The sequence below is a fragment of the Phytophthora parasitica genome (genome assembly GCF_000247585.1).
Source record: "Phytophthora parasitica INRA-310 unplaced genomic scaffold supercont2.14, whole genome shotgun sequence".
NCBI classification, from domain to species: Eukaryota; Oomycota; class Peronosporomycetes; order Peronosporales; family Peronosporaceae; genus Phytophthora; species Phytophthora nicotianae.
In genome coordinates, this window is record NW_008649000.1 from 646,101 (window position 1) to 660,693 (window position 14,593).

The 14,593-nt window shown below is 49.6% G+C and overlaps 3 protein-coding genes across 3 annotated transcripts; all 3 read right to left on the minus strand.

Annotated features, from left to right (window-relative positions):
* Positions 1 to 4,300: 4,300 nt before the first annotated feature.
* Positions 4,301 to 4,693, minus strand: PPTG_08560 (hypothetical protein; the record flags this gene model as incomplete). The annotated part of the gene is made up of 1 exon (XM_008902678.1): positions 4,301 to 4,693. The coding sequence occupies one exon, from the start codon at positions 4,691 to 4,693 to the stop codon at positions 4,301 to 4,303; it is 393 nt and encodes a 130-aa protein (XP_008900926.1).
* Positions 4,694 to 7,479: 2,786 nt separating this feature from the next.
* PPTG_08561 (hypothetical protein) lies at positions 7,480 to 10,807 on the minus strand. The gene has a single exon (XM_008902679.1). It carries the CDS (start codon positions 10,735 to 10,737, stop codon positions 7,693 to 7,695), a length of 3,045 nt encoding a protein of 1,014 aa, XP_008900927.1. The 5' UTR covers positions 10,738 to 10,807; the 3' UTR covers positions 7,480 to 7,692.
* A 696-nt stretch (positions 10,808 to 11,503) lies between these two features.
* PPTG_08562 (hypothetical protein) lies at positions 11,504 to 12,681 on the minus strand. The gene has a single exon (XM_008902680.1). It carries the CDS (start codon positions 12,621 to 12,623, stop codon positions 11,565 to 11,567), a length of 1,059 nt encoding a protein of 352 aa, XP_008900928.1. The 5' UTR covers positions 12,624 to 12,681; the 3' UTR covers positions 11,504 to 11,564.
* Positions 12,682 to 14,593: the final 1,912 nt, after the last annotated feature.

The following is a 14,593-nucleotide window of genomic DNA, read 5'->3' on the forward strand; positions in this document are numbered from 1 at the left end:
GAGCGGCAGCAACTACGAAGCGCGCGTGCGCGCCTTGGACCAATTGTGGTCGAGCCACGTACCATTGCCAAATCCATGGCAAGGCACGTGTCAACGTGCAATCACAGAGCTGGTGAAGCGTGACGGATGTCACAATCTTCCCTACTTGGTTTGCTTCGTATCGGTGAATGCCTTGACCAGTACGGTCCAGTGTGAGAGCTTTCGCTGTTTGGATATCGGCTCCCATGAGTTCTGCGAGTCGAGTAAATCGAGCCACTAGACCAAATACTGAGTTTTGCCGCTGCGGACACGTCGCTTTTCCAGGCGTTCCGCCACGTAAATGCGCTCTCCAGCAGCATCGTAGAGTGCGGGTGCGGCCTTGGAAATTTCACGATGCTCCAACAGCAGCGGATTCTCCATCGAGCGCTTCAACTGATCAACGTTGAACGATGGATGGCGTCGGGTCAGCGCCTGTGGCAACTTGAGGCGATAAGCGTTTGTACCAATGCGTGGTATGACCGATCCAGCGTGGCAGAAGCTTGTTCACGGTAGGGTCCTTTGTTGGGTCGTACGCAGGCTGGCCCACCTCGTTCAGATTGAGCACCTTGGCGTCAATATAGACAAAATCACCCACTTCGTACGCCACTTTCTTACGACTTTTGTTGTAATATTTGGCTTGACGCGCTTGGGCTTGCTCCAGGTGCTTCTTTGCGTTTCGAAGAAGCTCCTGGCGGTGCTGGACGAACTGGGCATGGGGTCCAACAACAGCTCGGGTCACTCGGATTGCAGTAGCAGGTTGTCGACCGGTGTCCAGCTCAAAAGGCGACAGCTTGGTAGACGAATCAATGGCGGTAGCTTGTGCATACTGCACCGTCGGAAGAACATCAGCCCAGTCATCACCATAGTGAGATACCGTGCAGCGTAGCGCATCTTCCAGCGTTCGCACTTGTCGCTCCGACTGTCCATCTGCTTGAGCTCGTTTACTGACGGTCATTTTCAACTTCACTCCCATGGATTTCATGAGCACTTGCAAAACTTGCTGCAGAACTTGGAGTCGCGATCACTGACAATACTGCTGGGGAGGCTGTAGTATCGGACCACCTGATCGAAGAAGAGTCAAGCAGAGTCTTCCGCTGTTACACCCTTCGTAGTTGGCAGATAGCATGGACGTTTACTAAGACGGTCGACCACGACTAGAACAGCGTTGAACCCTCGGGACATGGGTAGCCCCGTCACGAAATCCATAATAACATGTTCCCAACAGCGATGTGGAATAGGCAGAGGCTGGAGTAACCCTTGGTGAGCTCTAGTACTGCTTTTACTGCGTACGCAGCACTCGCACGTTAGCGCATACTACTCGATGTGGAGGCACACGCCTTCCCACACAAACCATTGTCGAACGGCGAGGTATGTCTTTGTAACTCCAGGGTGCGCAGCTACGGCACTGCCATGATAATCATGAAGAACACGAAGAAGAATCGTGTCACGGACTGGAAGACGGATTGGAGCCATGCTAAACTTACTCTTGAGTATCAGGAGCCCATTATCGTAAGCGTAGGTATTGTCGACGTAATCCACTCCTGCTCAAAGCGTTGAACTAGCTGCGCACAGCGCCTATCGCACTTGTACTCATCCACGATAAGCTGTTGAAACGCGTCATCCAGCTCTGTAGAGATCACCACTGCGTTGATTGTTACACCAAACCCGGGGGAGAAGCAAACATTGCCCAGCACCAGCATTTTTTTCAGTCGAGATGAATACAGGTTGTCTATCGTCTCTGCAAGTACTGGCACAGGCGGGCGAGATAACGCGTCGGCGACCACGTTCAAGTTCCCCGATCGATGTTTCAACGTAAACGAAAATTGACCAAAGAATTCGAGCCATCGTGTCAGTCACGGTGACAGGTCGGGGTGATTCAAGAACCTTCGGCAGGCAGAGTAGTCCGTGTAGACGACGAACTAACGACCCAGCAGATATACTCGCCACCGTCCCATGCAGAGCTTGATCGCGAACAGCTCCTGCTCGTGTGTCGGCCATTTTTGCTCTGAAATGTTCAGCTTCTTGCTCAAATATACCACCGGGTGATCAAAACCGTCGTGCTCCTGGCTGAGCACCCCACTGACGGCGCTTTTTGATACATCCGTAGAGACAGCAAATGCCTTGTTCGGGTCAGGAAGCTTCAAGATCGGCGCCTGTAGGAGCAGTGACTTCACCGCATTAAATGCTCGGGGTAGTTCGTTGCTCCATTTCCACTGGACATCATGCTTGAGTAATTCAGATAAAGCCGAAAGCATGGTGGCAAACTCAGGAATAAAGCGACGGTAGTAACCTGCGAGGCCAATGAAGCGGTGAAGATCCTTGAGCTTCTGTGGCGTTGGCCAGCTAGCGATGGCTGATGTCTTGTCCGGATCCACTGATAACCCCGCAGCACTGATGACGTGCCCCAAAAAGGTGACCGAAGGTTGGGCAAAATGACACTTTTCACGCTTGACAAAGAGTTTCTCGGCACGGAGGACTCCGAATACACGACGCAAATGCTCTTCGTGAGCTTCACGAGACCTCGAAAACACGCAGATATCGTCAAGATACACTACCATAAATGATTGGAAGTCCTTGTTGCCAAACAAGCTTTGCATGAGCCTGGTTCACGTGCCCGGCATACCCGTCAAACCCATAGGAGCCACCAACCATTGATAGATCTCATCGTTTGCACGGAAGGCAGTGTACGGCCGAGCACGGCGAGACACCCGCATTTGATGATATCCACTCATGAGATCGAGGACGCTGAAAATGACCGCACCCACCATTCGGCCAAATAGTTCCTCAATATGCGGCAGCTGATACGAGGCACCAAGGTTGCGCTGGTCACGTATTTGTAATCGATGACCCAACGAATCACCTTTGCGACGTCTGGCACACGGATCCAGTCGATGCGTCGAGGAATCTGTCCTGTGCGCGGGTCCTTTTCGGTACGGCGAAGATATTAGACACCCACGGTGAGTACGACTTCTCTATCCACTGCTTTTTCAGAAGCGAAGAAACAAAGTCATCCAGTGCGCGCTTCTCTATTTGGGAATGACAAAACAGAGCGCGCATACTAGGCTTGGCATCTGGCTTCATTTGCATGTCATGCTCAATTGGGCGTTCAGGAGGGAGTCCGGAAGGAAGGTCGGCGGGCATCACGTCCTTGAAGTCATGCAATAGGCGAACGACAAACGTGGGCGCAATCTGGCTTGTGCGTCCGCTGCAGTTCAACTCGATAAATTTCCGCGTTTTCACCAACGCGCAACCCACCCACAAATTCCTCAATTTCGAGCGTGTTACAGGCAAAAGGAGCAACATCCGGCAGGAAATCATCTGCATACGTGTCTGGTTTGGTATGCAGACCACCGATCAAGCCTCGGGACCAATCAATAGAAGGATTAGCCTGCTGTAACCAAGGATGGCCGAGAATTCTATCGTACTTTTGATCAATAGGCCACTCGAAAAACGGAACTTTGGTGGGTCCATCGACACGACCAGCTTGCCCGTGGGTACCACACGAGACTCAGACTTGCCATCAAAGCCCCTAGCTGCAATGTTCACCTTCTGTTCGACCGGAAATGGCACGACAATGCCCGGCTTCACGATGCAATGCGACGCGCCCGAGTCCACCAGCATGCTCAACGTGTGTCCTTCAACAACAGCATCGCAAATGAACAGGGGTGTCGCGCCTGGCGCCGCCTCACTTGTGCTGACACACAGTTCAACAGTCGAAACATCACTCACAGCATGCTCGACTTCCACAAATATCGTCATAGGAGATTCAGAAATTGGTTCAGGCTTAGCGAACACTCCATTTACGTTCGCTGAGCGTAGTCGTTTCCCTGCTATGGTTTCTTGGGGTAATCGCGGATGCGATGTCCAGGCGCCTTGCAGTACAAACACAAGCGGTGTTGACAACAAGCCTCTTTAGAGATCCGACGAGAATCCATAGCGCTAATGTCCATCGGCTCAGGGGAAGCCGTGGCAGCCGGCCGGCCTGCTTGATCACTCGATACATTGTTCCCTGTGAAGTGGGCCCGTTCGTAGGACTGTGCGTGGGAGATCGCCGCACCCAGAGTCTGGCAGCGGAGATAGCTCACCTCCTGGCGGGTTTCTCCCTGAAACCCGCACAGAAGTGGTCTATCTGATCAAGCTGGCCCATATCGCGAACTTGCGCGATAAGGCGGCGGAATTGCGACACGTAAACGTCGATTGTACCGACTTGCCGACACTGTCGGAGGGCGGCTTGGACACGATACTGCTGGTCTGGCGGGACGAATTCTTCCGTGAGGGCAGCTTAAAACGCCACAATATTTTCCAACGGTCTGTCCTCGGTGGCAACCCTGGTGTGGTACCACGACGCGGCTCCACCACGCAAATTCGACGCGAGCATTGCCACCACACGATTGTTGTTGGCCGCACTGGTGTAGTCCACATTATTGCCTTGCATGAAGAGCTTGGCGCCAAAGATGAATTCGTCCACACTCTCCTCGAGGAGACCAGAAAACGTTGGCATTCTGGTACCCTCAACCTTGAACTCAGGAACTGGTCGTTGGGCATTTAGCTGCTCGAGCAGCGACGACTGGAACTGATGGTTTTGCTGCATCAGATGGTCAGCAAGTTGACCCATAGCGGCCGTCAAACCCTCCACGAGGGCTTGCGCCGGGACGAAATGTTCTCCGGGATCCATGACAGACGGGGATCCCACAAAAGTTCCTCAGAACGACGAGGCGGAAGCGGAGCAGGTAGTGAACACGACGAGACGGAGCGGGGTGGAGATGGACGGAACAGGAAGCAGCGGGGAGACAGAATTGGGGCCTGTGCTACCAGTTGTAACACCGGAAATGGTGAAATGAACAATGAACTGAATTGAGAGCTTAGAGAAAAGCAAACGATGCAAGTGCTGCCTGGAGCGGCAGCAACTACGAAGCGCGCGTGCGCGCCTTGGACCAATTGTGGTCGAGCCACGTGCCATTGCCAAATCCATGGCAAGGCACGTGTCAACATACAATCACAGAGCTGGTGAATCGTGACTGATGTCACAATGCGAAACCTATCCTTCAGTATTACGATGGGACATTCAGCGGCCATTCTGTAACCGTCATTACCGATGTGATGTTTGACTAGTGGTGTATACGTGGACAATCCAGTTAGAATAGTATAAGTGTTAGTATCGGCAATAAAAGTATGATATATATATATAGCAGACATCTTCGTGACACCAATCGATTCCGCAAAGCCGGTCATTATTTAAGCCAGATCGGATGGAGAGTGGGCGAAGCCTTACGCAGTGATCCACAACTGACTGCACATTTAGAACAGAGAATTTTTTATGACTGTATCATCCTTCCAAGTCATGTGATCGGGGGATCCTGTTAATAGTTTCATCCACCACACGGACGACTCCGGGGAAGCCAGCGATCGCAAAGAGGCTGTGCTCTACCTCGGAAAATCTTTAGATGATGGCGTCGTAACTGACCGTCTAGCAATGACGCTGAGCACCTCCAATGTCGTTAATGTAATTGACTACGTTATTCCCGAGATGCCTAGCACCGATTCCGCTGAATATATTTTACCGCTTTGCACCAAGCCTAGTGAGCGCATCACGCTTGATATGCTTATGTTTTGCATTGGGAGCGGGAGGGCAGCTTGTAGCTTCAGAGATAGACCTATAGATGAATAGAAAAGAGCTCCTGTTATACCGCCGACTCTTGTTAAACCAGTCAGTACGCCTAGACTGCGTAGATTATATGAATGTCTTCGTGCGGAACGTCGAGGCGCGCGTTGGTGGAGCTCATAGCCCCCGCTGATCAAAGCAGATGCAGTAATTGCTGAAGTGCTAGCGAATACAATTGCTACGACAACGGTAGTCTCTCTGTCAATCGCTAGCACAAAAATCTCTGGCTGGCATTTCGGAGCCGCGGCAGCAGAGGGTTCCCTAGGAGGGTGGAGTGGCTACCGCGGTTACCAAAAAAAGCCGAACTGAGCCAACTCTCAGCTTAGAACAAGTCTGGTGGATAGTTCCAGACCAAGATTCTCCATCTTTCAAAATATGACTTGATTGGAAATATCGGCGGGAAATGGAGAAATGAATTCGATGAGTACTGTGATTTTTCCGGGAACGAAAGATATCACGGCTTTCTGGGTGTTTTTCGCATCGCGGGTTAGGCAAACATTATGCTATAAAAAATGTTTTCAGTGTAAGTCGCAGACACTTTTACTCGGTATTACCAGCCCAAATGCCCTCTAGTGTAGATAGATATATCTGCAAGTTTTATATTTGCGGATCATGATTTTCGGAACCGGTCTCGAAACGTACCACCATTACTATTCGCATATGGATATCATTCTCCAACTCTACCACAGTACAAAGCCGTGCTGGCGCCCCGAGAAGCTCTGGATTTTATTGGCGCTTTTCTATTTCAAAGAGTTTATAAGAATGGATACACCGACGTAGGAAGATGAAGTAAACCTCAGTTAATACGTATTTGCTCGCACTCTTTCTGCTCGAGAACTATCCACCAAGCTAGTTGGTTGATTATTTGTTGCTGTCGAAGCAAAATGTAGCTCATTACGTCCGTTGCTAAAACTAATGCTTGGGCTATCTCAATGCAAAATGAAGACATTTATCGCCGCAGAGAGAATTTGGCGATTTTTTCACGATAAAACTCGAAAAAAGGATTGAAATTTCGCTGGAAGAGCTTCAAATTCTCGACAAGATTTCACGCGGTTTTCCACAATGTAACTTTTATTGCATGTTGCTCGATTGAGCCCGATAGCAGATTATATTTTAATATCTACAGTACTATCTGTAGTAAGTGTTGCTTGAACGAACCCTAGAGCTGGATGGGTCAACACGCATTGATTTTATAAATATTTATAGGATATATAAGCAAAGAGTTTTTTAAATGCAAATTCAACTTGTACCTGATCCGATTAAAAGGGGATTCAATTATTGGTACGTTGCTCGGATTCCACATAGGACTCTGGATTTTAATTGGATTGGGAATTCGACCACTAGCTACGGGTACAAATGGTCGTGTAGTTCATGTTATCTATAAATTTCCATTCATTTGGCCTTGAGGGACTGCCAATCGAAGCCACCCTCGACATTCTAGCTTCACGCAGGCGCAGGAAATAAACCAAACGTACGTTTTCAGTGCTTCCCGACGTGACGTAGCACCTACATTCGCAACACCCGCAACGTTAGAATGAATAGAACACACTCCTGCTCGTCGATAACATTCGAAATTATTGTTTTGTAAAAAAAATCAAACCTTTTCTGATACCTCAACTAGCGCTCCAATTTCGTGTATCCTACTGAAGCCGACTTCATCCTGCTCAAGGCATGAAGACCAAATTGAGAACACAACTGTCTGATTTTCATTAGTGGGGGAACTGCACCCAGGATAGTACTCACTGAATAACTTAGTTTAACTATGGTCATTGCCACTGTCTTTCGTTAAAAATATTCAAACGGCCTTTATTTACTTATTAGCTGGCCACCACCTAAACGTGTTTGGCCCGTAGAGTCACATCGAAGCCTTAAGTGCCTGCATGATTCCAGATTTAGAGGAAAGCATAAATCTGGACGGCGATACTTAGTAGTTGTTGGCAGTCAAGAAACAGTCCAGCCGCATATTTTCTTTCTCATAAGCATGTTTCTTTACATGATCTTAACAAGCGTAGCTAAAAGTCGAATTTCTCAGTGGGTGGTGCTCCAGTGGATTGTCCACTTGAGCAACGGCTTCGTAAGGGAGCCTTCGCCAACCCCTCCATCAACTCGCGCAACTCACCGCTTTCATCGCGAGCTCCTCCTCCTCTTCGAACAGAGCCCCCTGATGGCGGTAGTGTAGTCGCAGCATTTCGTGCTTGTCCTTGCTCTTCATCCGAGGAGGACAAGTACGCGTTATTTACCGGGTTTGCTTCTTCACCGTCGTCATTCCCGCTCGGAACCTCATCGGGTCTCGTCTCCACTGTTTCTGATGTTTCAATGGGACGTTGGTCAAGACTACGACGCTGCACTCGCTGGAATCGATCTTCAGGGTCGAATACATAGATAGTGGTGCCTTGCACAGGAGTCGGTGTCGGGGCTGCGGTAGCAGAGGGCCGCATCGAGCTGTAGAGTGGGAGCGCCGGTGGTGTCGTTGGGCGTGGTGGTGGTGGCGCTCTCTTCGACTGCCCAGCGTACGAGTTCCGAGTCGTGTTGGACGGCGTCTCGGGCGGCGAAAGGGACGGTGCAGTGACCCCAGACCGTCGACGAGGGGGTGCATGCGTAAGTTCGCTCGAGTTCATGACGCCACGTAGACTTGCCACAAGATCAGGCGGAACACGAGATGGCTCGGAGAGACGTCCGCTAGTGTTGAGACCCTGTGAAGGGGAAGACGTAATCGCTTCAGGATCAATAGCCACATGCTTCTCCTTCGGTTGCGACGTTGGTCTTCCATGTTGCTTTAGTGCTGGTAGCGGCTCGGACTGTCGTGGTCGTTGTTCAGGTTCAGGCTCATCATGTTCCTCATTAACAACGGGTGGGACATCCAGCGTGTTTGAGGTAACAGGATTGACTGCACTGCTTGAGGTCTCGGAATCTCGCTGTGAGGCCTCGAGACGTTGTTGTAAACGCCCGATCTTCATTGCAAGCCGTTCAATGCCTCGATTCTTACTCACACTCACCACTGGCGTCGGTATGGGCTCCGAAGGTGCTGGACCTGGTTCAGCTCGATGTACAGAGTCCTGAACTTTTGTAGACGGCACTACTGGAGACGCTAGACGCGTAGCGTGCAAGCTTGTGATAGGTTCTGCTTGACGAGCCCACTGCATCGCCTCCTCCAGTGCTCGCGCTTCTTCGACAGCGCTGTCTTCTTGCGACGGCAGAGGTTCCCCAGCGTCTTGATGGTCCATCGACTGCACAGAAGCTGAGAGTAATGATGATCGTGGCGAATGGAACTCGATACTCTCACTTGCAAGAGTGCTCGGGTTCTCGCTGTCTGCACCTTCACTGAAGCTAAAGGCTAGATCGCTATCTAGACGATCCGAAACTGTATCCGACGGACGTACAGGATCATTATGGCCGATAGACTCCAATACAGCATCAAAGTCCGAGCTGGACATGTCCAACGTTTCTCGAATTTTCATAATACGGTCGTAGATTTCGTCGTATCTTTCAGCACCGGCGTCCGGATCTCCATGACCACTCTCCAGCATCATACTATGACGCTCTTCTTCTTCCTCAGCCTCCGAAATGGCTACATTGATTGTATCACGGATCTGGCGAACATGCTCCACGAGCTTATCCAGAGCTTCTTTCTTGGATTGAGCTGACATTGCAGAAGACGATAGTGTAGAGTGACGCAACACACTGGATCGTCGCTCTCTTCTCGCTGACTCAGACGCTGCTCGCTGGTATGGTTCACTGCCATCAGAGTCATAGTCATATCCATTGCCTTGAGCACTACTACGACTTGAAACCACTCGATGGCGTTGTCGGAATGGTGGCAGTGGCGAACGCACAGGCGTCGCTTGTGAAGATGAACCACGTATTGACTCTTCTATGCCTCCTCTCCGCAGTCCTCGGTGTTTCGGATAGCGTAGACCACCTATGTAGGTATCAGTACCCACATTTGTCGTAATTGTGGTAGTTTCGAGTATCCCATCTTCACTCTCAGTAACTCCCGACATACTTTCGCGATGACTACCAGCCTGTGCCATACACACAGAACACACACGCATAGCATATGTATGATCATCCAAAGGCTCCTCCAGCTCACGCAATGGGGCGCAATTGGAGCACACAACCTCGCCACACGTAGCGCAATGGTGTTTACGATGGAAATAAAACCCACGCAGACAAACTGCACAGGCCTTGCGGTCCTTAGTGGACACCCAGTCCCATTCGTCCAAGTACTGCAGCCTCCCCATGCGTTGGCGTTCTAATAATCCCTTGACACGATGTACTGCTGCGACATAGTCGACCATAATCTCCTCCATTGTCATCCTCACAGCAGCAGGAATCATAGCGCCATCCACCTGTGCAATAGCTGTGACTTTGAGGATATTCGACTGGTGGGTCTTGGTGATCAAGATGCCTGTACGTATGAACTGTCCTCGTAGAATATCGTATCTCTCCAGTGTCGGTACCTCTCGATCTCTGGCAATTGACTCCTGTACACAGAAACCAACCACACTACTGGCTGCTGCATGGGCTTTCCTTTTACCAGCGTATTCCAAGTAGCAGAAGTCCAGACTCTTCTGTCCTTCTCTCCTCTTGGCCTTAAGCAGGCACCACTTGATAGCTCTGTATGAATAACTCGGTTTCTTGTGCTCTGATGACGTCGGGAACGTCAGCAGTGTCTGCGTATCTACAAATTCGTCTCCATGAAGATAACTTAAAGTTCGTCGAGCGTCTCGAGTTTTGACCTTAGCAATGGCTTGCAAGATCTCATCGGGCTGTACATCCACAATGTGGACGCTGGACTTTAAGATCGTGGACGGCTGTTGTGACGTTGGCTGCTTGGTACTTGGTCGGATGTCCAGGAACTGCGCCTTCTGGACTCCACGCCCGTTGCGAGCCTTGATGTCCGTCCAGCGGTAGACACAGTCAGCGTCGTCGATGATGCGCACGAGCTGCGCCACGCGCTCCTTGCCGAAGCGCCGGTAGTGCATGAGCTCCTCCACCGTCAGCACCATCTGCGGGAAGAAGCCCGCGTACAGCGGGAACGGCAGCTCCGACGCCATGGTCGACAATTCCAGACTGAGCAGCTACGAAGTGACGGCTTGTATGGCTTTTGTACGTGGTACACCAAACGTACACCAAGTTTAGGTGACTGACTCTTCAACCCAGATGGCACCACTTCAACAAGATCCCAAATGTTTGCCAACAACTTAAATAGCGCTGATGGTCACTTTGGGCGAGATGAAGAGTATTGTAGTGATGAAAGGCGAGGCTGGCAGAGAGTTTTGAGCTGGCGGGCATCGATTCTGGAAGAAGTACGCTAGCGTAGAGCTAAATGTGAGGAGGAGGAACCTTCGAGCAGCGTTCTGAAACGAGGTGGAAAGAGTAACTTCTTGTCACTGGCTTGACAGGTGTGCCCGGTTTTAGAGTTTTGCTTTTACGTAGGCACTGGAGTGTTGTGTTTTGTTTGTTCTCTAATGGTGCGTTTTAAGATTGACGTAGAAGATGGCAGCTTGCATTTGTGGGCAGCACTGTGTGGTCAACGCGAAAAGTTTTTTTTTCTTAATTGGGTTAAGAAACCGAAGTGGGATCTTCTGTTTCAATTAGTAGTTTATTCTTCACTAATTCGTACTGTATTAGTCTGAGGAGGGCTCCACGACTGAAAAACGGCGCAAACCTCTTCGTGAAGTATTGTCACTCAATTTTTCTGGCAGCAGTGACACTATTAAACATTTTGATCGGCTGGCTGTGTGTGTTGTCGTGAGTGTATGACGATGGATACCGTGTAAATTTTATAAGGTGCTATCTAATTGAATATTTGAATATTTGTACAATTGCAGATTCTCTTATTGTAGTCTCCCGTGCTCTACTAGTGTTAGTATCGACAAGTCTACAGGTTGGCACCGACCGGAGCGCGGCATTCCGGACAGCTTGGGTTGTGGCGCAACCACGACATGATACAGTTTTCATGATAAACGTGCTCACATGGCAATTTGACAGAAAAGTTGTTGCAAGCAGGTAAGACGGCATCTCTGTCGTCACTATTGTTGCTGCTGGTACTATTGTCATGATCACTGTCGCTATTGCTGCTGTCTTGATCACCATCGGGAACTGCTATCTCCTTCATTTCACTTGAGACGAGGGACTCGAGGCATATACTGCACGAATGCTCAGAATGCGTTGGTAGTAAACCTTCAACATCTTGGAGACTGAGGATGGCATTCGCGTAAGTGCAATTGGCATCTAACACGCTTTCAGGGAGAGAAAGGAAGTCTCGCATCAGCACAAAGATGCTCAGTACCTCACGACCAAGTGGTGCTGGAAGATACGGCTCCACCACAATCGCTGGAGCAATTACCTCCAGTGCTCTCCAGCAGTCCGATAAAAAACCCTGGAGCTGCATTTTACTTGCGTTCATAGTGTTGGCATCTGCTTGGATGGAGAAAGCCACATATTGTAGATCTTCGTACCGTTGGATTATCTCGGTCAGGATTCGTAGGAATACCTCGAAAGGTTTCCATTCGACGACAACGTCTTGATCCTGCTGGATATCCACTGGTGGGGTGAGGTGTTGTATCACGGTTGGATGGTACAGGATGGAGTTGACGTGGGCGTAAAACCCACAAAACTTGTTCTGGCTCATTGCGATTACCCACGATGATTGTGTCGTGTGTCCGCCGCTGGAAGCCGCCAGTGTCGTCGAGCCGCTTGCTGTCCTCGATATGCACGTGCTTGATATAGTCAACGAGAGGGATACCCGGTATACGACCGACATGCCCACGCAGAGCAAGCGTGCTTGCACGTGGAAGCCGAAGCTGGACGGTTGGAACTCTTCGCTCATCTTTCGCAGGCGTCGTTGCACGGAGACGCTGTGGGCGTTGATGATAGCGGCGTGTACCAGTTTGACGCGCTTCGTCTCCCGTTCCTCTTCCATGATCCGCTTTGTCATGCTCCCGAGTCGGTAAAATGCAAAATGACGACAAAAAGCGAGTGAGCTCGGAGACTTGAGTTTGTTTGTGGCGTTGAGCAGCAAACTGAACCGAAGCCCAGACTTTCGCCACACAGCGTAGTAGGACGGTCCAAAGTCCGAACTCCATATAAAGTATGGAAACTTCCTGCATGTGCTGTAAACGATGGGCCATGAGCTGGGCACATTTGACTCTTCTGTTGTCCGACTACAAGGCACTTGCAACGGAGAAATGAGCCCACTACCGGCGATTTGAGTTGAGGAGCCCATGTCGAGCTGGGTGGTGGAGTTTGGTGGTGGAAAAATGCAAGCTGGGGCTGCCTTCCCTGATGGATGGTGTTATACTACTACCATCAATTCTGAAAAAGAATTTATCGTCGTTGTACCATTTGCTTGGAGCCAAGGTCACTGCAATCATTTCCAGGGTGTCGCACGATTCCGACCATACATTGCTCCTTCAACGGCTCCCTCCAGTATTGTTGGTTTATCGCATCTCCTATTTTTTTTTTTTTTTGCATTCACGCACGACTAGAGGCACATTCAGGTGCCAGTTCTTTATTCTTGGCCAAGGCAAATCTGATAACGCGGCACGCGCGTATGTAATGGGTTGGTAGCGCCACGTAGCGTTTAAAACCCTGGAAGGGCAACGTGGTCTTCGATAGAATGGACCATCCGCATGGCGAAAGCAGGACTGGATGCAGTGCTCACGCCAAGTCAGCCCGCGACCATCGAAGAATTTGTATCATTGCAGAAGCCGTCGTTTCAACATAGGATACGACACTAGGCAGTTTCCTTGTCTCAACGTATCGGTTCGCATTCCAGCTAGGGCTCAGTTAGCCCAGCTACCGGAGACTACTCTCTGCCCAGTACGAAACGGTGCACATGTGGAGAGATAGAGGACACTTGCCTTATATTGCTGGATGCTTGGGTCGGGCAAAATATGTTTTCGGGACTTGGATGCGCTATTCAACGAGTTATATATATCTGATATCCCACGCCGGCTGCATACATTTTTAAGCTGCCCTCAGTCTAGAACTCACCACCTGTGTACAACTCGCTGCGCATAAAGTATGCTTACTCACAGCCACCGCAAAAAAATACCCCCCCCCCCCCCCCAAAAAAAAACCCCCCCCCCCCCCCCCAAAAAAAAAAAAAGAACTCGATTCAACATCCTATAAAAGACAAGCTTTCAAACTTAACGTTATTAATAATAATGTTATTTTGTTTTTTAGCCAATTAGGTAATTTTTTTGTCGTACAGATCCATTCATGGAACTTCTTGCGTGAGTACAAATACGAAGTCGTGCTCCCACGAAGAAACTTAGCAAATGCGTAAGCTTGAAGGCGGGACTTCTTTTGGCGGCGCATCTGCTCTGGAGAAGCTGCTACAGCATCTCCTTGAAAGTACAACTCCATGGTAGCAACTGTCGACAGTCCATTTTTTTCTTTATAAAAGATTTCGAAGGGAAATTCCCTTTGCATACTTGTTTCAAGCGGGTATAATTTCATTTCGAAAGGAAATTATCCTTATGGATGTAAGTATTCTGACCTCACTGTAGGAGCTCACGCTTGCGAATGTGCTACATACGGGTCTTCGGCTTCTTCATGAAAGCACACATGCGGGCCTCCGCTAGTTTCGACTCCATGTCGAGCAATAACACATCTCGAATCAATTTTCATGTTAACCTGCTCTCCGACAATCATAACATGATGATTTTGAGTGCAATGGTGGTCGGTTATTTCCTACGAACGCCAAGATATAAATGTGTGTGTTGCTACATTATCTTGTACTCTTGCTTGTTGGACATGCAGTGAACTTTAAAAGCCCAAAAAATCTAGTCTTTGAACCACAGACAGAAAATTAGTCTGTGGTCTAGTTTTATACATTGTGACGACTATTTTTTTCAAACTCTGCTTCACGTCCATTGCATTGAGTCACTGCAAATTATACAC

What these genes read in the sequence shown, in the direction of transcription:
- PPTG_08561 (XM_008902679.1), bottom strand. Translation starts at nt 10,737, where the DNA reads ATGGCGTCGGAGCTGCCGTTCCCGCTGTACGCGGGCTTCTTCCCGCAG.
- PPTG_08562 (XM_008902680.1), bottom strand. Translation starts at nt 12,623, where the DNA reads ATGACAAAGCGGATCATGGAAGAGGAACGGGAGACGAAGCGCGTCAAA.